At 65.6% G+C, this 20,206-nt stretch overlaps 4 protein-coding genes across 4 annotated transcripts in view; 3 read left to right on the forward strand and 1 right to left on the reverse strand.

The window, feature by feature from the left end:
* Positions 1–2,543, forward strand: part of MNEG_4676 (hypothetical protein) — a gene marked incomplete at both ends in the record, with an annotated part of 3,940 nt that extends 1,397 nt beyond the window's left edge. The window contains 6 exons of the mRNA XM_014046846.1: positions 37–115; positions 423–717; positions 1,018–1,178; positions 1,368–1,441; positions 1,896–2,219; positions 2,424–2,543. Of these exons, the coding sequence (XP_013902300.1) occupies positions 37–115; positions 423–717; positions 1,018–1,178; positions 1,368–1,441; positions 1,896–2,219; positions 2,424–2,543 (1,053 nt within the window). The remainder of the gene's footprint in view (positions 1–36; positions 116–422; positions 718–1,017; positions 1,179–1,367; positions 1,442–1,895; positions 2,220–2,423) is intronic.
* A 2,637-nt stretch (positions 2,544–5,180) lies between these two features.
* Positions 5,181–14,613, forward strand: MNEG_4677 (hypothetical protein; the record flags this gene model as incomplete). The annotated part of the gene is made up of 15 exons (XM_014046847.1): positions 5,181–5,371; positions 5,515–5,583; positions 5,906–6,096; positions 6,366–6,400; positions 6,609–6,828; positions 7,181–7,319; positions 7,578–7,752; positions 7,971–8,128; positions 8,382–8,430; positions 8,620–8,807; positions 8,892–10,191; positions 10,425–11,903; positions 12,010–12,336; positions 12,626–12,752; positions 12,953–14,613. The coding sequence occupies 15 exons, from the start codon at positions 5,181–5,183 to the stop codon at positions 14,611–14,613; spliced, it is 6,309 nt and encodes a 2,102-aa protein (XP_013902301.1).
* Positions 14,614–15,618: 1,005 nt separating this feature from the next.
* MNEG_4678 (protein-tyrosine phosphatase) lies at positions 15,619–17,546 on the forward strand (the record flags this gene model as incomplete). The annotated part of the gene is made up of 6 exons (XM_014046848.1): positions 15,619–15,683; positions 15,904–16,005; positions 16,343–16,520; positions 16,752–16,811; positions 17,000–17,078; positions 17,431–17,546. The coding sequence occupies 6 exons, from the start codon at positions 15,619–15,621 to the stop codon at positions 17,544–17,546; spliced, it is 600 nt and encodes a 199-aa protein (XP_013902302.1).
* A 2,470-nt stretch (positions 17,547–20,016) lies between these two features.
* On the reverse strand, positions 20,017–20,172 carry MNEG_4679 (hypothetical protein; the record flags this gene model as incomplete). Its single annotated transcript, XM_014046849.1, has 1 exon — positions 20,017–20,172. A coding segment is annotated over one exon (156 nt), but the record flags the coding sequence as incomplete, so codon positions are not given.
* Positions 20,173–20,206: the final 34 nt, after the last annotated feature.

The following is a 20,206-nucleotide window of genomic DNA, read 5'->3' on the forward strand; positions in this document are numbered from 1 at the left end:
ACCCTCACCCGACACCCATGCTACGCAACCCCCCAGGCGCTGGCCAAGTGGGTGGAGCAGCTGCTACCTTTCCTGGGGCTGCTGGCGCTGCTGTTTGTGTATCAGTTCTTCACAGGTGGGCTGAGGGTGCCCCAGGGGCATCAGCAGAGCAGCACAGCAAGGGGTAGGGACGGAGGGCGGCGGACCCCCGGCACCACGGTATCAAAGGAGTGAGCATCTGCAGCAGCACAGCAATTTTTTGTGTCGAAGAACACAAGCAGGATGCTGTCCTTTGTGCGAACAAGCGAGTAAGGGAACAGCAGACGCCCCAGCAACCCCGCTCATCCCGCGGTGCGTGGTGGTGCCCGGCGCCGCAGCGGCGGGCCTGTACGCTGCAACCCCTTCAGCCTAAATCAGGGCGCGTGCCACCTCTCAATCCGCAGGCCTGTTCCTGTGCGCCTGGCTGACCTGCAGCGTCCACAAAGCCAATGATGTGCTGCGAAAAATTGTCGCCCAGACCACCTGCGAGCCGTGCGAACTGGCGGCCGCCGTCATCTTCGTGGCCACAAACGTGGCGCTGACGCTGTGGCTGGCCGGCCCGCAGCAGCTGCGGGCGCTGCTGCTGCTCGCACCCCCGCCGCCAGCTGGCGGCGGCTCCGGCGAGGGCGCCGCCGGGTCGGTCTGGGCGGTCGTTTTTGGCGTGGCCATAACGGACTCCCTTGTGCGCTGCTGCGGCATGTGAGTGGTCCACGTGGGTGCGCCGGCGCGGCGCCGTTTTGGGGCCGGTCTTGCGTGGGCGACTGTAGCTGTCACATGCATGGGCACCCGCAGCTGCGCCGCTCGACCACAAGGGTTACGGTGCCAGGCCACTCGGCTTGAGGGATGGTCAGAGGATGTACCTTGTGCACTCGTCAAATCCTGATCTTCACTCCGCACAACACTCACTCATCCCTTAACAGAATTTTGTCTTGTGTCTCCTATCTGCGCATTTCTGACCCCACCCACGATTTACATCTTGCCCACTCTGATCTTATACAGCATTCCGAAGCTCATTATCGCAGCCATCACCATGCGGCCGCAAATCGGCTGCGGCGGCGGCGACAGCGCGATCGCCCGCCGCCTCAGCAGCGCGAGCAGTTGGAGCAGCAGCAGCAGCGCCGGCAGCAGCAGCAGCAGCAGCAGCGGCGGCGAGTGGGCCGGTGACGTGCCAATTGACGCGTGTCGCTGCAGCGGGGGGCCGCGCGGCCTTTCGCCTCAGCGCAGTCTCGACCTCGGCAGCACAACCAGCGAGCCGTCGCACGAGATGGCGGAATGGAGTCAGCGCCGGCCAGCCAGCGCGGGCGGGGTCGCACGCGCCGCCGCCCCAGCCGCCGCGCCCCCGCGTGCAGCCCCCTCGCATGCTGCGCCCGCGCGGGCGGGGGCGCCGCCGGAGCACGCGCAGGTGCATTCCGCGCAGGCGCAGGTGCGCGCCAGGCGGCGCGCGCGGCTGCTAGCCCTCTACGACTTGGTCCAGGTGCGCTGCCGGGGAGCGGCGGCCTCAGACCCGCGCCCAGCTGCACCTGCGGTTGTAGCCATGGCCGCTGGGTCTACGGGGGGCACCGCTGCTATGCAGCAGGCGCCGCCTTGTCGAGCCGGCGCCGCTCTCCCGCGTTGCATCATGCTGTGTCTGCCGTTGCAACGCTCTGCATGAAAGCGGATGGAAGGCGTGGCTCCCATGTGCGGCAGCGCCGCACCGTCGCTGCCCATACATCCCATGAGCCTGGATGGCTCCAGGAGCGGGCGACCGCGGGATCTTGTAACAATCCTAATCCCATACACTCCGCACGTACCCACAAGAAGCGGTCTCCCATCCCAACAAGGCCTGTACAATTCACCCCGCCTCTTGCCCGCTGCCCCCCCCCTCTCCTCGGCGCCAGGCCGGCTACCGGACGCTGCTGCCGCTGCCCGCATGGCACGCGTACCTCGCCCGCGCCACTCCCAACCCGGCGCTGTCTGCGCTGCTGGCGGCCGCCTACCTGGCGTTCAAGGCGCACGCCCTGTTCCGCCGCGGCCAGCTGCTGCTGCTCGCGACGCGGCTCGTGCTGCGGACGGGCGCGATGTACGGGCGCTACCTGAAGCGGGGCGAGCTCGACGCGTGCGGCGGGGACGGTTCGGCCGGCGGGCGCGGCCTGACGTGCCCGATCTGCAGGGACGCGCCTACGGCGCCGATCCGGCTCGACTGCTCCCACGTGTTTTGCGAGGTGCAGGGGGCATCAGCTGCGGGGTTTGGGCATGACTCTGTTTCTTGGTGATTTGGCTTGAAGCGAGGCTCGGTTGCTAGCTGCCAGGAATTTTGCAGCATGCACCCGCACCGCCATCGCCGCCGCGGTTGTGACGTGTGCCGCCGCTGACCTGCCCGTCCCCTGCTCCTGCTCCCGCAAACACCTCGCATGTGGGCATCACAGGACTGCCTGGCTGAGTGGCTGGAGCGGGAGCCCACCTGCCCCATGTGCCGCTGCAACGTGAAGCCCCCCGGTCTCAACTTCGGCGACGGCTCCACCACCCTGCTGCCGCAGCTCTTCTAGCCAGCAGAAGCGGCGCGGGCCGCTGGCTGCGGGCCTGAACGGCTCTGCGTGCGCATGGACGCGCCGAGCGCGGCGATGCGGGGTGGGGTGGGTGGGCCCGCCCGGCAGGCCGCCAAAGCAGCGCCGGCAGGCGAACGGGCTGCGGTTGCTTGTTGTTGTCGGCGGGGGCCGGGGTTGGTCGATCCCGGATTCATGTGCGGGCTGAACAATTTAGCCCGACAGCAGGGGGTTGCGTTGCTAATGAATGCGGCACGCGTCGATCTGACGCGGCGGGGCAGAGGGGTGAGGGTTGTGCCGTGGCGCAAGACTGTCACAATGAAAAGGAAAACACTCAGGGGCGCGTGCCCCAGCGCCGCTCCGGGGCCCTCTCCTGGCGACCATCCGCCCGGCGACACACACACTCTCTCTCACACTCACATCCTTCCGCAATGATCATTGCATTGGCAGCCGATCTGCCATGACTCAACACTTGCAAGAGCCGCCGATGCGGCGCTTGCCTCGGGCTTGACAGCAGCGCCGCTTGTGCGCAGCCGGGGCCGCGGCCTTTTGGTCCCCGGAGTTCCCGGGGCCCAGATTCTGGGGCAAGAGCATTGCATGGGAAATGTTGGTGGCTGCCGGAAGGATTTGGGGCAGGGCAGCCGCAGGGAGAAGCCCATATGCAGGATGGATTCAAAAGCAAGGGATTCTCGGACGCTTTGGGGCTGAAAGCTGGCGTGCTTGGGCCTGCTGCGCCATATGGTTGCACAAGCATGGCCAATTTGTTGGCCGCTTTGTCCTTGCGACGCCTCATGGCCAGCCTGCAGCCCGCTGGCTGGCAGCCACAGCACATGTTGCTGCCTGAGCTGTTGGGGAGTTGCTGCCTTGCGGGCAGGCCGGGTGCTGGCCGGGGCGCAATAATTCAAGACGCAACGCCCGGCACCGCCTGCAAGGGGCTGAGGCGCTGTGCAGCTGCGCCGGGCTGGTCACCCCCAGCAATCCTTTTGACAGCCCCCGAGACCGCCCGCGGTATGGGGTGCGCGCCGCGGGGCTGAGGCCTTGTGGGCCGCCCTTTCTAGATAGTCGTGTGTTCTGAGTAGCTTTTGCAGACCGGCGATTGCCTTTCTCGCGCGCCTTTCCAGCTTAGCACTGTTTGGGTTTTGCTTCAAGCACGGGCCTTGCCCAAACATATGGGCCACGCCTGTTGCATGGAGGTTTCCAGCTTGAGCATGTGTGCGTGCCCCCAACCTAGTGTCTTCGGGCATGGCCTACGTTGTGCAGCCTCGGTCAACATTGGAGTCAACATTTCCCCACCTGACCGCACGTCATCTCTCGCCATCACTTCCAAAAAAATGAATCCATGCTGCGCGGGGCGTGCCCTGGGGCCCTAGGCGCACTCACGTGCGCTTGTCAGTCCCGCCACCCGTGATGCATCGGCGCGTCTCGGCACCGCCCCGCCCTCTTGGGTAAATGAATGCATGCGCGTTTTTTTCTTGGAACTTACGGGCCAACAACGGCTCTGCCAGGGCAGTCGTCCCGAGGTGACGGTGTCTCTTTGCTGCTACCACAGTCGTTTCTGGTATGCTATTTTTTCCTTTACTGTACAGTAAAAGCTCTCGGGTGGATACATGCTTTTCCTTCTGCAGGGGAAGGGTCCATGTTCTGCCAGAAGCAGTGCATTTTCTGTGTGCTTTCGCTGTAATCATCCAGGTCTTGTCGAAAACGAGGGGGACCTGGGACCCCTGGTTTGCGGGCACTTGGGCCGTTGATTTGTCACTTGATGCGGGTTGTGGCTGCTCAAAAATGGCAAACAATCACTACCATTCACAGGAATACAACGGTTCAGACGATCACTGTGAGCGATCCAAGAATAGCACAAAGTAGCGGCCCGTTGAAAGCTATGCTCAGGGGTTGGCCTGCAACCTCGGATGGCCCTCATCCAAGGGTGGCATCTACCCCTCTCTTTGGCCCGGCTCTCGCGTCCCCTCCCCCCAGTGCAGGCTGGTTCTTCTTGCCCACGTGAAGTGTCCCACAGCATCCTGCTGTCACCGAGTGACGCAACCATCGTCAGACGATGGTTACAATTGAACACGCTGCTACAGCAGCCCTTATCATCCGTGTGCGTTGTGGGTCACGAGAAAAAGGTGTGGGCTCGAACCTTGATATGAACCTTACAAACCCTATGAAGGTCATGAGAAGGTGAAATTATTACGAGGGTTTGGTGCCTACGTTGCAACCATGCACGCATCGTCCACGTGGCGGCCCCGTGGACCAACCGTCAGCTCGTAAGCGGCCTAGCCACCCTGCACTGTCGTTTTGTGAGCATTGGGCCGGGCCCCTGTAGGGCTTCACGTATGGCCATGCGGTAGTGGGGGGGTTGAACCGAGGTTGAAGTGCACAATCATGGCGTTTTCATTGGTTTACAGTTGAAGTAACTTGACTGACAGCCCGTGACTAATCTGTTGCCAACAATCTCTTGCTTGGAGGGAGAGTCAGGCTTGCATCTCAGCCGAAAAATAATACAGTGTAATTCATAGATATGTAGCGTCTTCACACTTGGTTGTCACCTGTGCACCGTGAGCCTCACGGCGGAAGTGATCACTGCGCAGGACCGCCATCGTCAACATTCGAGTACGGCATCATGGTCACTTAAAAGCAATCATGGCGCAGAAACAGACTGACGCAGCGGCGCTGCAGGACGCCGCGCATGCACCGCCTGCTGGTGCGGGTGCCTTGTCCAGAGACAGCAATGGATCGTCCCGGGCTCTCGAAGTCGTGCAGCGGATCCGCAAGCGTTATCACCAGGACGGCCACGTGGGGGACGACCCCGAGGGCGCGAAGGAGCTGCTACAGTGAGCGCATTGGACGCAGCGTCGTCCGCCCCTCGCGCCGGTTACGCCAGGGCATGAAGCTGGCGCGCCACAGGGTGTCTGCAAGGGCTGCCGCCCCGCCAGCCTCGGGCGCCGATCAACGCCCACCACCCCCCGCTGCGCAGGACCATTGCCGCATCTGCGCAGCGGTTGAGTGCTGACCTGTACGAGTCAGATGTTCACTTTGTGCTGGAGTAGGTGGCAGAGGGGGGGGGTTGTTACGAGGGGGGAAAGACTCCACCGTCCGTGTAGGGAGTGCGATTCGCAACCCCTACATGGAAAGGCCACCTTGACATCATTGCGCTGGCGGCGGCGGCGAAGCAGCAGCATCGCCAGCAGCTGGTGATGGGCCGTGCGCTATCCCAGAACGCGCAGGGGCTCAGACAGCCTCAAGGCTTGGCACTCAATGGCGCACCCGCGCGCTTGCCAGCCCAACTGTTCGTCTAACACGGGGCGCGACAGCCAGACCTCACGCCCCCTTTCCCCCACCAAAACACACCTCCTCCCCTTCCACAGGCTGGTGCAGAACGCCGACGACTGCTACTATGGCCCAGGCGTCCTCCCACGCATGCAGCTGCACGTCTTCCACGACGGCATCCTGGTGGCCACCAACGAGGAGGGGTTCACGGAGACCAACACCCGCGCCATCTGCAACATCGCCTGCAGCTCCAAGAGCCGGCGCGTGGGCGCGTTCACCGGAGAGAAAGGTGGGGCTGGGGCCGCTGGGCGCCCTGGGCTTGCGGCGCCTGTGGAAGCCAAGGCAGCAGGCGGCTTGGCGCAGTGCAACACTGCGCGGGACGCCGGCCTGTGGCCGGGCGGCGGCCGGCAAATAGAGCATCGCCATCCACCAAGTCTTTGATGAGATCCGTCACCACGGGCGTTTCGTGACAAACCCAATCAATCAAGGCAAGCACACCTCAATCCCACCCACCTTACACCCAACCTGGACCCCGGCCCCTCAACCCGACCCCGCCAGGCATCGGTTTCAAGGCCACCGCCGTCGTCTCCCAGGTGCGGCAATAGGGAGCTGCCGTTGCACTGTCCAGCCGACCTCCCCCATCTGCACTCAAGAGTGACGCTGCGCCGCTCACATCGTTCTGTGCCTTTGAGAGGCTGGCACATCAGAAGTGTTCCCTACAAAAGAGTATTGCCCAGCTGCCCTGCCCGACCCCAAGGGGCCACACACCCTACCCTGCCTGACTCGCAACCATGACCGCAGGTCACGTACGTCTGCAGCCCCTACGCAACCAGCGATGCGGCGGCTGGCGGCGCTCCACGTGACGGCAGCGAACCGGAGCGCGACGAGTGGCGCTTCTGCTTCGACATGCGGCCCGGCGGCGCGGCCGGCTTTGACGTGGAGGGGCTGGGCATGGTGTGCCCGAAGTGGGTGGTGGGCCTGCCGCAGCTGATGGAGGGCTGGCTGCAGGAGAGGGCGCGCGGTGAGTCACCGCAGCAGGCTTGCGCCAGCACCAGGGACGGGCGCCGCCGCCTTGCTTGTTGGTGATCTTGCTTGCACCAATGCAATCAATGTGGATGTGACATAAATTTAGGCTTTGGACTGTGTAGACCCTCTTACCTGAGATGCCGTTGCGGGCTTGGCGCACCGTTACCGGTGCCGAAGACCCGCTCTGCAGCCTGTGAAACCTGCTCTGCCACCCATCTATCTTTTTAAACCTGCTGGTCTGCTGTCTGCACCCGTGCACACACACACACACACACACACACACACACACACACACACAATGGTGCACGCGCCCGACGTGCTCCTGGTCTCCCCTGCCCACCACCCAGGCGTCTCCGCGTCCGAGGTGCTGTCTGGCGCCACCACCCGCATCTGGCTGGACTTCAAGCCGGACGTGGACTGCGCCGCCATCACGGGCCAGCTGGCGCTGCTGGACCCCCTGATGCTGCTCAACCTGCGCAAGCTCAGGTGGGTCTGCAGCCGATGTCGTTGCTCCTGAGTCAGAGGCTGCCAGGTCAGGGGAGGAATGTTGAACGTCTCACGGCGCGGGCTCTTTGAGGGCTGGCACGTGCTGCACTGTTGCGCGGAGTATCTCATGCCCTGCAAAGCCCCTCACTGCCTGCATGATGCGCAACTACGGGCACAGTAGGCAGATCCCAACCATCAGCGCTGCTTTCAGCCCCACCACACCTTGTTTGCTGCTGTCGGTTCCTCTTGCCTGGTCAGGTGCATGGAGGTTTTTGTTCACCCCAACGAGCCTGGCGGCGCCGCGGCGCTGCAGCGCTTCTGCAAGGAGGAGGGCCCCGGCGGCATCACCGCCATCGCGGCCGAGAGGGGGCCAGTGGGAGGCGCCCTGGATCAGGAGCGGCACAGGCTGCTGACTGTTCGCCAGCAACTGGAGGTGCGTCATAGTGGTGTGCCTCTGCGACTCAGCAACGCACCAGTTGCTGCGCTGTGAGCACCTGGCTTGGTTTGCTGTAGACTGCGGCGCCAGCCAGTCGCCATGTGGCCGCTTCTGTGCCAGCCTCATGCATCCTCACGTGCCTGACACGCACTCACGACTTGCCGCCAACCGCCTGTCAACCGCCACCAACCGCCCAAAACCTCCCTGAACACCAGGTGCCCGAGGACGTGCAGCTGAGCGCGCGCGACAAGAGGGACGGCGTGACAGCCGTGGAGCTGGTGTTTGCGCTGCCGCTGGGCGAGGGGGGCGCGGCGTCTGCTGAGGAGCCGGGCCAATTTTTTGCCTTCCTGCCTGTCAGGAGCTACGGCTTCAGGTGGGGGCGGCTCTGCGGCTGGTGTCTGAAATGACGGGCTCGTTGTCTGGCGGCCTGCCAACCTGCAATCACCACCAACGCATGCAAGCAGGCAGGCACAAACACGTGCAGGTGCGCACGTAGCGCGCGAGCGTGCGCGCGCACACACACACACACACACACACACACACACACACACATACTAGCGTATACACGCCGCCCATCTGTGTGCGCAGATCCACCTGCAGGCCGACATGCTGTTGGCCTCAATCAGGTCTGGTGTGCTGGAGGGCAAGAAGTGGAACCAGTGGATGAGGGACCAGGTGGGATGAGGGTGGGGAGGGCCGGACGATGCGATGGGGCATGGGACGAGTCAAGGAAGAGGTTGCAAGGGCAGTGTGGGGCAGCAGGCACCCTTAGTGGTGAGTCAAACGCACTTACCTTGGACACCATACATTCCTTCAAGGCGCAGTATTGCACCTTTGACTCTATTGATGCCTCACCCCCCGCAGATTGCGCCCGCCTTCGTCGAGGCCGTGCTGCCCGCGCTCCGCGCTGCAGCTCCGCAGCTTCAGCGCAGCTTCCTCGCATACCTGCCCTTGGCGAAAGAGGTTGACACCGACTTCATGGCGGCGGCGGCCGACAAGATAGCCGGCCTCATGAGCGCCACAGAGTGCGTCCTTTCGGCCTCCGGCGCGTGGTGCGCCCCCACCGGCGTGCTGCTGCCGGCTCCGCAGCTCTCCCGCGGCGGGGCCGTTGGTTAGGCCGCGCAGCTGATAAGCAGTGAGCTGCTGTCGGAGGCTCTTGGGGGCGTGGAGTACCCGCATCAGGACCTCCTGGCCTCTCGTCGCGTTGTGTCCGCGCTGCGGCGGCTCGACACCAAGCAGCTGGGCAGGCCGCACCTGACGGCCATTCTGACGTCACCAGCCACGCGCCTGTGGCTGGAGGGGCTTGGCGCCGCCGAGCGCGCCGCATGGCTGCGCGACCTGCTGGGCTGCCTGGCCGTGGCACCCGCGCTCGCTGACTGGCCCGCGCTCGCCGCGGCGCCACTGCTGGTCCTGCACGGCGGCGGCGGCAGCGACGACGGCGGCAGCGGCTGTCTGGTCAGCGCGCAGGAGCTGCGCGGGCGGCTGTTTGTGTGGGACGAGTCGCTCGGCACAGCCGACGAGTGCGCACCCCTGTTTTCCGGCGAGTACGCACGTTCCGGCGGCAAGGGGCCGCTGTTTGTGGCGCCTGAGTTGCTGGGTCCGGGCGTGGCTGAGCTGCTGCGATGCCAGCTGGGCGTGAATCCCATCACGGCGGACGCGCTCGTGTATGAGATGATCAGGCGTCAGGGCGGCGGCGGCGGCGGCGGGGACGGTGGCGAGGACGCCGCCGCGAGGCTGCGCAGGGTGCTGTTTGTCTTCAGGAATCGCGGCAGGGTGTCTGCGGCAGCGCGCGCACACCTGAGCCAGCACCTGCAGCTGCGCGCCGAGCGCTCCGGCAGCGCTGACGGCGGCGCGGCGCTGTACACAATGTGTGGACACCTGCGCCTGCGGCCCCAGGATGAAGAGACAGCAGCTCTGATGGAGGACCTGACCGCAGCAGGCGTCGCCTTTGTTCACAGCAGCTACCCCTCAGCTTCCGACGAGCCGGAGTTCGGCCTCTGGCTAGGCCACCTGGGGGTGCGCGCTCTGGCGTCGGACGAGGCGGCCGCGGCGCTGCTGCGCCGCTGGCGCGGGGGAGAGGGGTTGCGGCAGCATCTGCGGCACGTGGCTTACCTGGCGGGCCGGCAGATGATGTTCTCAAAGTTCACCAACGAACTCCTGAAAAGCCACCTGCAGCTCTATGAGGCGTGTGGCCCGGCAGCCGGATTGGAGGAAGGAGAGGAGGAAGGGGAAAATGAGGTGGACGGCAGCGGCGGCGCGCCGTCAGTGGCCGCGGGGCGCCTGCACTGGCCGCCGTCTGGGGCGGCCGCGACGTGCACGGGCATCAAGGCTCAGCTGGAGAGGTGCTGCGGGGTCAGGTGGCTGCGCGGATGCTATCCGGAGAGCAGCCGCGCGCTTTTGAATGCGACGGGCGTGAAACCCTGCGGCCCTGGACAGGTGCGTGCCCTTGGAAGCTGGAGGCATGGGTGCGCGCTGCGCCCCAAAGGGCTGGCCGCTGGGCCGCCAGGTTGTTTTGGGGATGCTGTGCCAGCGGCTTGCCTGCATGAACTCCTCCTTTGCCGCACAAGCCGCTCTGGATCGATGACGATGCTTCATTTGCTGCTCCCCACCTCTGCAACCTTCCCACCCCACAGGCTGTGAGCCTCCTGGCCTCCCACATGCATTTCTAGCCCGGGCAGCTGGCATGGTGCGCCGAGCAGCTGGGCCAGCCCTTCGAGCAGCTTCTGCCCCAGCAGGTGGCGCTGCTCGCCGCGGCAGACTCCCTGCTGCCAAGCACCACCAAGGCCTGGTGCCGCGAGCGCATGCTGCTGCTGTCCCTCGATGGCCGCCTGCGGCTCGGCACCCAGCTGCGGCGGCTGCCCGCCGACCCGGCCGGGCGCGCTCTTGCCCCCGAGCTCGGTGCAGCTGCCGGAAACAGCGGCGGCTCGCCGCTGGAGTTTCTCCACAGCTGCTTTGAAGCGGACGGCGCGCCGATGTGGGTGCTGCAGGCCACCCTCGGGGTGCGGACCACGGCAGCGCTGGACATTGCGCGGCGCCTGGTAGAGCTCTACGAGGTTGGGAGCGCAGCGATGTCCGAGGAAAGGCGCGTGGCGCACGTCGCCTACTTGGCGGATCACGCGGCCGCGGCGCTCGGCGGCGGCGGCGAGGGCGACAAGCTGCTGGAGCGCGCGCGCCGCGCGCTGCTGCTGCCGGCAGGCGGCTGCGGTGATGCCAGCGGCGCTGGCCGGGAGCGCCTGCCCGCCGACCAGCTGTGGTGGCCGCTAGATGAAGGGCTCCAGGGCCTGCAGTCCGACATGCAGCAATCAGGCATGCGCTTCCTCGCCGGCCCACTCGCGGCCGCCGGCGGCCTGCGGCGCGCGCTGCTGTGCAGCCTTGGTGTGCGCGCGGCGGGGGCGGCTGAGGTGGCGTCAAGGATCGTGGACCTGCACGCGTGGGCGGACGGCGCAAGCATCGCCGCGCCGCGGCGCGAGGCGCACCTGGCGTTTCTGTCGCAGCATTTGGACACTCTCAAGGGACCGCTGCTGCAGTGCGCGCAGCGGTGGGTGCTGCTGCCGTCTGAGGGCGGCGGGTTCAAGCCCGCTGGGCAGCTCCACTGGCCGCTGCATGGTGATGAGGACCTGCAGCTGCAGCAGGACCTGGTCTCAGGCGGCGCTTTGTCCTTCCTCGAATCGAACGAGGCTGGCCGCGGCGGCGGCGGGGGCAGGGGCGAAACGGCAGTGCAGATGCGGTCTCTGCTGGCCCACTTGGGGGTCAAGTGGGCGGCGCCTCGAGTGCTGGTGACGGCAGTCGCCGAGCTGCACGCCTCTGGCGGTGCTGGTATTGCAGAGAGCAGGCGGCACGCGCACGTGGCGTTCCTGGCCAGGCAACTGTCAGTCGTGGAGCGCGAGTCAGACATGCGGGACGCTTTACAGCGTGCTCTGCTGCTGCCTGCCGCAGACGGCGGCCTCGCGCCGCCGGACAAGCTGTTCTTTCCGCTCGACAGCCGCTTCGAGGCGCTGCAGCCCGATGTGCTCGCCGCCGGCACGCGGTTCCTTGGCGGCGGCTTCGCCGACGCCGGCGCCTCGGGCGCGGAGCGCGCACTGCTGCGGCTGCTGGGCGTGAGGGAGTCGGACGCCGCGGCAGTAGTGGCGGCGCTGGTCGACCTCCACGTGAAAGGCAGCGCTGGCATCAGCGCTGAGCGGCGAGCGGTGCACCTGCGCTTCATGTCAGAGAACGCCTCCATACTCTTGAGGCGCGCTGGGCGCCGCGTTCGAGGCCGAGCTGGGTCAGATCGTCGACGCGCAGCAGCTGGAGATGCAGGGGCGCCGCGGGCGGGTGCGGGGCCTGATAAAGTCCAAGGGCTGGCCGCAGCTCCCGGATGATATGCAGCCCTGGCTGGCGGCCGCCAGGTCAGCGGACGGCCAAGGCGAGGGCGCGGCCGACAGCTGTGTGGGGGGCGGCGCCGCGGCAGGCGGCGCCACGGGCGGTGCGGCAGGCGGCCGGCAGCTGGGGCAGGACGTGTCTTCCCTGGCGGCGGGGCTGGAGCGCCAGAGGGAGGCGCGGATGCAGGCGCCGGCGGTGGTGACGGCGGAGCCTGACCCTGTGAGCGGCGCGGTGCTGAAAACAACAGAAACATGCGCAGACGCGCACCCATGCATCCGCGTCGCCTTCCCACCACCACCCAGCACCTGCGTCACGGGCACTTCCCTTCTGCGTGACGCCGGCCCAGCCATTCGTCTCGCGGTGCAGGCAGCTTGAATTGAACCTGTGTGCTGACGCGCCGCTGTTGCTGGATGCGGCACTGCTTTTGCGCACACGTCTGATATCAGCGCCCTGAAGAGATGCACGTCCACCTCACCCAGCCCCCCACTGCATAAACAAACACACCCAGGAGAACCTCGCTGTCGCATCAGACAGCAGCAGCAAGGACTCCGCCACCGCACTGGAGGGGCCCCTTCTGGGGGCAGGAGCCGTCGTCCCTGCGCTGGCCCTGGCTGGCGCCACCATCCAGCGCCAAGGTTGGTGGTTGCAACGGAAAACCGGCGCTTGGCAATTTGTTCGCGGGGCGCAGCGCTGAATGCCGCTGCTGACGCGTTTGCGTGCGGCAAGCGTAAAAGCCTGCTGCCCAGGCTTCAAACCCAAAGAGCCGCTTGGAGCATTCCGCCACTTCAACCGCCCCAGATCACCCAACTCTCAACCCCTGCTGTTTAAACAACAGGCCGTCGCCGGCACCCGCGGCCGGCGCCCTCTGCGAGCTACGCACTCCCCGACGGCGATGGCGGCGGCGGCGGCGTTTGGGATGAGGCCGGCAGCGGCGCGAGCGGGGCAAGACCAGCTGCGGCCGAGCGCACCAGCGCCGGCAGGGCATGCGTCTCTGACGCTCCCTGCGACCAGGACGACGACGCGGGCTCCGACACCGGCGGGGGCTATCAGGATGCGGCTGGCGGCGCAGGGGCCAGCTGGCAGATCCACAGAGAGCCCTCCCGCAATGGCCCAGCCCTCCGCGTTGCGGGCGGCGCCAGCGGTGCGCGCTCTCGCGGGCAGCCCGCGCGCTGGACATTCAGCGGGCGCAGCGGCCGCGCCTCGGGCGGCGGCGGCAGCTCTTTTGCGGGCGCCCAGTCTTTCTCGACCGGAAGAGAAGTGCACCACATGAGCAGCCATAAGACGAGCTATGCGCGCGGCTTTGTGCCAGCACCAGCCGCGGCGCCGCCGCTCGTGTGGGCCCAGGAGCCCGACATTGAGCTGGACGAGCCGGCGGCAGACCAAGAGGCAATCATTGCGGCCGCCGCGCACGTGGTCAGCGCGGCGCGGGGCAGCGGCGGCTCTGGTGGCAGCCTGGCGCAGCTCGTCGTCTTGGGGGCCAGCGGCGGCGGCGGGGCGTCCTCGTGTGACCTGGACTTTGCGCACCTGCTGCCGCCACTGCCGCCGCCGCCTGCGGAGACCGCCGCGCCCGCTGCCGTCTCGGCGCTTGGGCTGGTGGCGTCCGCCGCCGCCGGCGCCACGGCGGTGTCCATGGCGGCGGCCCCTGCGGCCGCTCCGCGCGCAGACCCCTATGGTGGAGAGAGGGGCGGCCGCGGCCGCAGCGCCGGCGTTGAACATGCCGCCGCCTCCGATGGCGACGGCAGCGCCAGCTCTGAGAGCGCCGTCGCCTCCCTCGGCGGCGGGCGCGTGCAGCAGGAGGCGCCTCCCCGGCAGCTGCAGGTGCAGGCAGGCGAGCCCACGGCCCCCCTGCCGGGGTACTGCGTCGAGCAGACCCACGTCCGGGAGGTCACCCAGACGGTGACTCACGCGGTGACGCACACCGTCACGACGCGCGTCACCCCAGCCGCGGCGCCCGAGCCCGCGTGGCGCCCGCGGGCGCCCGCGCCGGGCCCGGTCCTGCGTAGCATATGGAGCGCACCGGACTGCAGCCAGAGGAACCAGCTGACCGGCGCCCTGGGGGAGCTCTTTGCATTTGAGTGGCTGCGCGAGCGCCTGCCCGGCTTCGACAGCGACTGCTGGCGTTCCTGCAACCGCACCATCGGCGGGCTGGCGGCGCCCAACGCGGAGAGCGTGGTCGACTTTTTCTACGTGGATGCTGAGGGGGCGCTGACGGGGCGCCGGGGCGCCGCTTGCTGCATCGAGGTCAAGAGCACCGCCAGGGCGGACGGCGGCGTCGCCGGCGACGCTTTCGTGCTGAGTCAGGCCCAGCTCGAGCTGGCCTACAGGCTGCGGGGCCGCGAGGACGCCGCGTTTGTGATCGTGAGGGTGGTGGACGCGGGCGGCGGGCCCGGCAGCCGGCCGCTGGTGGCCAGGGTGATTGTTGACCCGGCGGACAGGCTGGGCCGAGAGCTGCTGCTCAGCAACACCGGGGACGTGTGCGTCACGATAGCCGGGTAGGGGCCGCCAGCATCGATTGGCGCGGCAGGTGCTTTGTGTGGTTGGGCGCTCCTTTGAAAGGAGCCGTCAGCGGCCGAGGTGTCTTTGAGGTGCAGAGTCGGGACTGCTGCGCACCAGCATCGCCGCGTGGCCCTTGGCCACGTAACACGGTGCAAGTGCGGCGCGCGGTGCACATTCTTGCATGAGTTGTGCTGTTGGCGTGCTTCGCTTTGCGGCGATGACGTTCACGCCGCCTGGTTTGTGGGGGCCAGGGATTTCAACAAGAAAAATTGCAGTAGTGTATGTTTACAATCATTGCAGACAGACCTTGCTTATCATACCTTGTTGAAACCGTGTGGTTGAAGTTGATTCTGCATCAGCTGTGTCCTGTGTCAAAGTCAATCAAGCCTTTCAAAGCTGCTTCCGTTGCGGGCGCGTTTGTGCCGGCTGTACGGGTGCTGTAAACCGCACACGCTGTGTCACGCATGTGGGTGAATGTCATGTGACAGGCCTTGGGTCATGTGATGTCCCGCTGAGGCCTACCAGCATGCAGCCACAAACACCCACCCAGGCTGCAAGGCTGCAAGGGAGAAGGGGGGCGGGCGCATGAGCAGGTGGGCGTACACTGCCGAGCGGCTGTGCTGGCTGCCGCCGCTTTGGTGTGCTCGAGAGAACGTAAATTCTTCTTCATTTGGGCGTTCGGGTGCCTCTGCAGAATCTTGCATCTGCAGCAGGTCCGCCGCGAGCGTCGCTGACATTGACTGCGAGGAGCCACAGGGTGGGGGTGGGGCACCGAGTGACGATGTCGGTGCAGCTGCACAAGAAAGAGCAGGCCGAGCACATGCACCGAAGACCTCAAGAGATCTCTGTATAAACGTTTTGCAGCGAGAGCTGATCGCAAGTGCGTTTCGGCCCCATGCAGGCGCTTAGCCACGCTGCCCCATTCGGATCAAGAAGTATAGTTAAGAAAAGCAGCGGTAGAATGGCCGAGCGTGTACGTGCTACAGGCGATGTGAGTGAGGCACAATGGAAGCAGCGGCAGCGCATCGGACGCCGCTGCCGCTGCTGGACGCGCGCATGCTGCATGCTATGTTTGGGCGTCAATGCGCATGACTTGACTTTGGAGGAAAGCAAACCGGTCCATCCATCCGGTCTTAGCAGCAAAAGCAGCCGTGGTCCTTTGCAACCCCGCCTTCCACCATCCTCTCCCCGACTCGTCACCAACCGCAACCCCGCCGCCGGCGCCTCGAAGGCCGCCTCTCCCGGCAAGACCGGCGTGCTGTTTGTATGCCTTGGCAACATCTGCCGCAGCCCAACAGCCGAGGCCATGTTCAGGGCGGTGGCCGAGCGCGAGGGCGTGGCCGACAAATTCGACATCGACTCGTGCGGCACAGGCGGCGGCAACCCCGGGTGGTGAGCCCCCGCAGCCGTCTGCAGGACGCAGCCCCATGGCCTGGGCCCGACGAGAGCTGGCCGCAGCAACAGCAGCAGGGGATAAACTTCTGCAGAGGGCAGCAGAGGAGGGGACGGCATGGACAGAAGGGGGAGTGCCGCGAGCTGCTGGTCGACGGCGAGGGCAAGAGCGGCAGCTGCCTTCGGAGCAGCTACGGGGCAGCTGCTGCCGCACGGGGCTGCCTCGCCCTGGCTAAGAAACAAATGAGTGTGAACCCACCCGAAAATCCACACACTCATACAAACATACGCACACACAACACAAACACCCATCTTGTGGATATTCCAACCATGTCAGGTACAAACCTGACGGCTGGAGCTACCATGAGGGCGATGAGTCAGACCCGCGGATGACGGCCGCCGCCATCAAGCGCGGCGTGCGCCTGACGTCGCGGTCGCGGCCCCTGCGGCCAGAGGACTTCCGGCGCTTCCAGTACGTCGTGGGAATGGACGCCAACAACATACGCGCCATTCTGGTGGGCGGCACCCCGGCCGCCACGCTGCTAAGCGGGGCTGCCGAGAGAACAAAGTAGACCAGTGTGCTTGCGCGTACCACTGCAAGCAGCCGCTACTCCTGCCAGTTTCAGGCGGGGCCTCGCGCTCATGGGGGCCTTGCGGCCTCTTGTTCACACACCACACACGATCGCGCGTTGCGCTTCCCCCCATTCTGCCTGGCCTGCTTTCCCCGCCCGCAACGCTCGCCCCAGACGGCCGCGGACTTTTGGGCCGGCAATGGCAGCCGGGACCAGCTGCCACCCTTGGACGAGGTGGGGAGGCCGCGACCCACGCCCCAGCCTGCCGCCCCTTGCTCCGCGGCGCGTCTGAACCTCCGCCTGCGGCGCAACCCACTTGCTGCCTGCCCGTACTCTGTCGCAGACGGCTGCTGTCCGGCCCCTCCTCACTCCCTCCTGCCTCACCTCACGTGTGCACACACCATCCATCCATACTGCTGCAGGTGCGGGGCCAGGTGTCGTTGATGACTCAGTACTGCTCCGACAAGTTCAAGGGGGCCTCGGAGATCCCAGACCCCTACTGTGAGCCGCACTGTTGCACGCCACCAGCAAACGCCATTGATATGCAACCGCTCTTGAGAGGCTGGCGCGATTTCATGAACGATTTTGCAGATCACCTGCGTCAAGTCACGCCGCGGGACCTCAAGCAAGTCATGTGCATACCAATACAGCCATCTGCTGCACGCTGGGGACCTCACAGCTTGCTCTGCCCCTGTATCCCCCCCACCCGCTCAAGGCGGCATTCCCGCGCCCTCAGCACTGGCCCGGGGCTGCCATGTTGCAGGAACCCCCCTCTCACCACCGTTCACACACCAAACCCTCCCCTTGCGCCCCTTCTCCTCCTCCCCATCCCGGCCCCGAAACGCACCCCCAGACGGCGGCCCCCAGGGCTTTGAGACGGTGCTAGACCTGCTGGATGACGCCTGCAGCGGACTGCTGCGCAGCATACAGGAGCAGCAGGGGGCAGCGGCGACTGAAAAGGGGGCGTGACGCCCGAACGGGGCGGTGGCGTGGTGGGTGGCCCCTCAGGGCGCAGGCTGCCAGGCAACGACGGCGTGTAGACAAAGGCCACCAATCAATGTGAGGAGTTTGGTAATTCGTATTCAGTCACTACCTCCTCTTGTGGCGCAACCTTCTGTCTGCGTTGTGGTGGTCTGGTGGCCTGGCTTGCCGGCGTGGTGGGAGTCTTGGAGGCGAACCGTGGCCCCTTGAATCTCTGTCACACAATGCTGATGCTACCCAGTCATATCCCATGAGCCTGGATGGCTCCAGGAGCGGGCGACCGCGGGATCTTGTAACAATCCTAATCCTAATCCTAATCCTTGGAGGGGCGCTGCTTGGCAGCAGGGACGGACGGGGTGGCGCCCTAGGGTGGGCGGGTGGGGTCGTCTAGGCAGCTGCTCTGCACGGCGATGTGGCGGAGTCCGTTGGGGCATGTGGGGGTGCGTGATCATCATCCCAGGATAACCTTGGGAGGATGTTGGGCGCGACCAGGAGGCGTCATGCCGGGGTCGGCAGGACACGCACCCACGGCCGTTCGAGCCGCGGCTCGAACGTGCGCAAGGGGCATGTCTGCAGAAGATCCCTCCGCAATATCAGCTGCATGCGCCATCATCGGCTGCCGCACTCCTGTTGTACGCTGTTGTGATGCCCGTGCCTCCTGTAAATTGGAGCATTCTGGAAGACCCAGCCACAAACAAATTATATCAACTCGATGCTCGGTCAAAACCGAGCTCTCGACGAGATTTTCCGCGCACATTCCTTTCGTTCCTTGCTGGAACTGAGAAACCAGCACGTACGGGTATGTTATGTTTTGAGGAGCGGTTCTTTTCACCGCAGGTGGCTCATCGTGGCGAGTGAAACCGTGGCTAAGAGGTTATGGCCGTCAAGTACCTTTCGAGGCGTCTGTGGTTCGATCCCTGGTGGAACTGGCGGAGCTGGGGGCGTGGCTTTCCCTCCGTGTGCCGCAGAACACGGGAAATCCACCTCTGGTGCACCCAACTTGCTACGGCGGGTTGGGGACGTGGGGGCCCAACCCCCGGCGCTGCCGGAACAAGGGTTGGGGATCAGGTTGGCGACCTGAAATAAGGCCCAAGGCTTGGGGCCCTGTGCCCCGCCTGTGGCTTCTTTTGTTCTGATATATTTCTGACACATCGCAGCCGCTTCACCCCGCACGCTTGCAACAGGCGAGCATTCACGAACGCGGATGGCGCAGCAAATGCGCGCCACAGCTTCAGCGCTCAAGACATTGGGCCGCATGGTGAAAAGACCTGCAGGGCCGTGAGCAACAGAGTCCATCTGCTCTGAATTGCGCTTAGCAACATGGCAGACACCGCAGTTTCCATTCCTTTGAAGTACCCTCAGCTGATGCGCCGGCAGAGTGTGTTTGTTTCCAAAACAAGGGCTGTCACGCAAGCCACTCCCACTACTGGTGTCCCCATAATTGCTTTGCAAGCCACCCTGGCTGGATCAATACTGTTACGTCGTGCGATGTACGAACCGCGCGCTGGGGACCCAGCCAGAGGGGCCGGGCGCTACGCACGACAAGGCAGCCGAGCGCGCACAGGAGGTGCAGCGGCAAAGCAGATGGCGTGACGCTCTCGCGTGAAGAATGCAGACAGAGAGACGACGATGTGAATCTGATGGCAAGCGCCACATAGAAAAGAGTGTTCAAAGGAAGACAGGTCCAAACAACATGCTCAACCGCTGGAACGCTGCCCCACCACCGGTGAAAAAGCCAGCGCCCAGGGAAAATGCTCCACTGCCTCTGCTGCTGCTGCTGCTGCTGCTGCTGCTGCTGCTGCTGCTTGTGCCACCACAAGCCTCGACGTCACCGCTTTTAGATCATGAACGGCGCTTCACAGCACTAGTTGGTCCCCGGCCCCCCGGGCCCTGCAGCCCCTTCCCTCAAGCACGGGCCGACCAAACTCATTGCGCCCCCGCCGCTGCACGGCCTCCGCCGCCGCCACTCACCGCGCGCTCGTGCGGCGCTGCTGGCAGACGTTTGCTGCCTGCGCGTGCTCACGCATCAGCCAGCTTGAGGCGCGGCACGATGTTCATGCTCTGCAGCTCCTGCGTATGGTTCACGTGAAACGACAGCGCAGGGTTGGGGGGAACGGGGTGAGCAGGCTTGGCGCACGTGGAAAGGCGGGGAGCAGCCGCAGGTGGCAGTCGGGCACAGGGCAGAGAGGGGAGTCTGTGGAGCCTCCCCAAGTTCCCCCTAAACTCCGCTTGTTGTGTGCTCACAGGCAGCGTCAAGGCGATGGCGGCAAGAGACGCCTCCCTCCCAATCCCGGAAAGGCTCGGCAAAGGCGCAAGCAGCGCACGCAGCATCCACAGCACACGCACCGCGCGCAGCGGCCCCAGCACACGCGAGGAGCACGCGCAGCATGTTCGCGCGCAACCGGCCCACGGCCCGCTCATGCTTGGAAAGGGGCGGGCGGCTGCACAGGCACACGCATCACTCGCGGCGTGGTCGTGCCTGGAAGAGCAGCTTGCATGCGTAGGGTATCTTGATGGCCGCCATGTGCTCGCTGCTGCCGTCCAGGGGCGACACCGCGCAGCCCCTCCTGTTGTCCCAGTAGCCCAGCAGGCCAGACTTGGTGTCCACGTGGACCTGGGGGGGGTGTGGGATGAGGGAGGGGGGAGGT

Source organism: Monoraphidium neglectum (assembly GCF_000611645.1).
Source record: "Monoraphidium neglectum strain SAG 48.87 unplaced genomic scaffold scaffold00661, whole genome shotgun sequence".
In the NCBI taxonomy this organism is placed as follows: Eukaryota; Viridiplantae; Chlorophyta; class Chlorophyceae; order Sphaeropleales; family Selenastraceae; genus Monoraphidium; species Monoraphidium neglectum.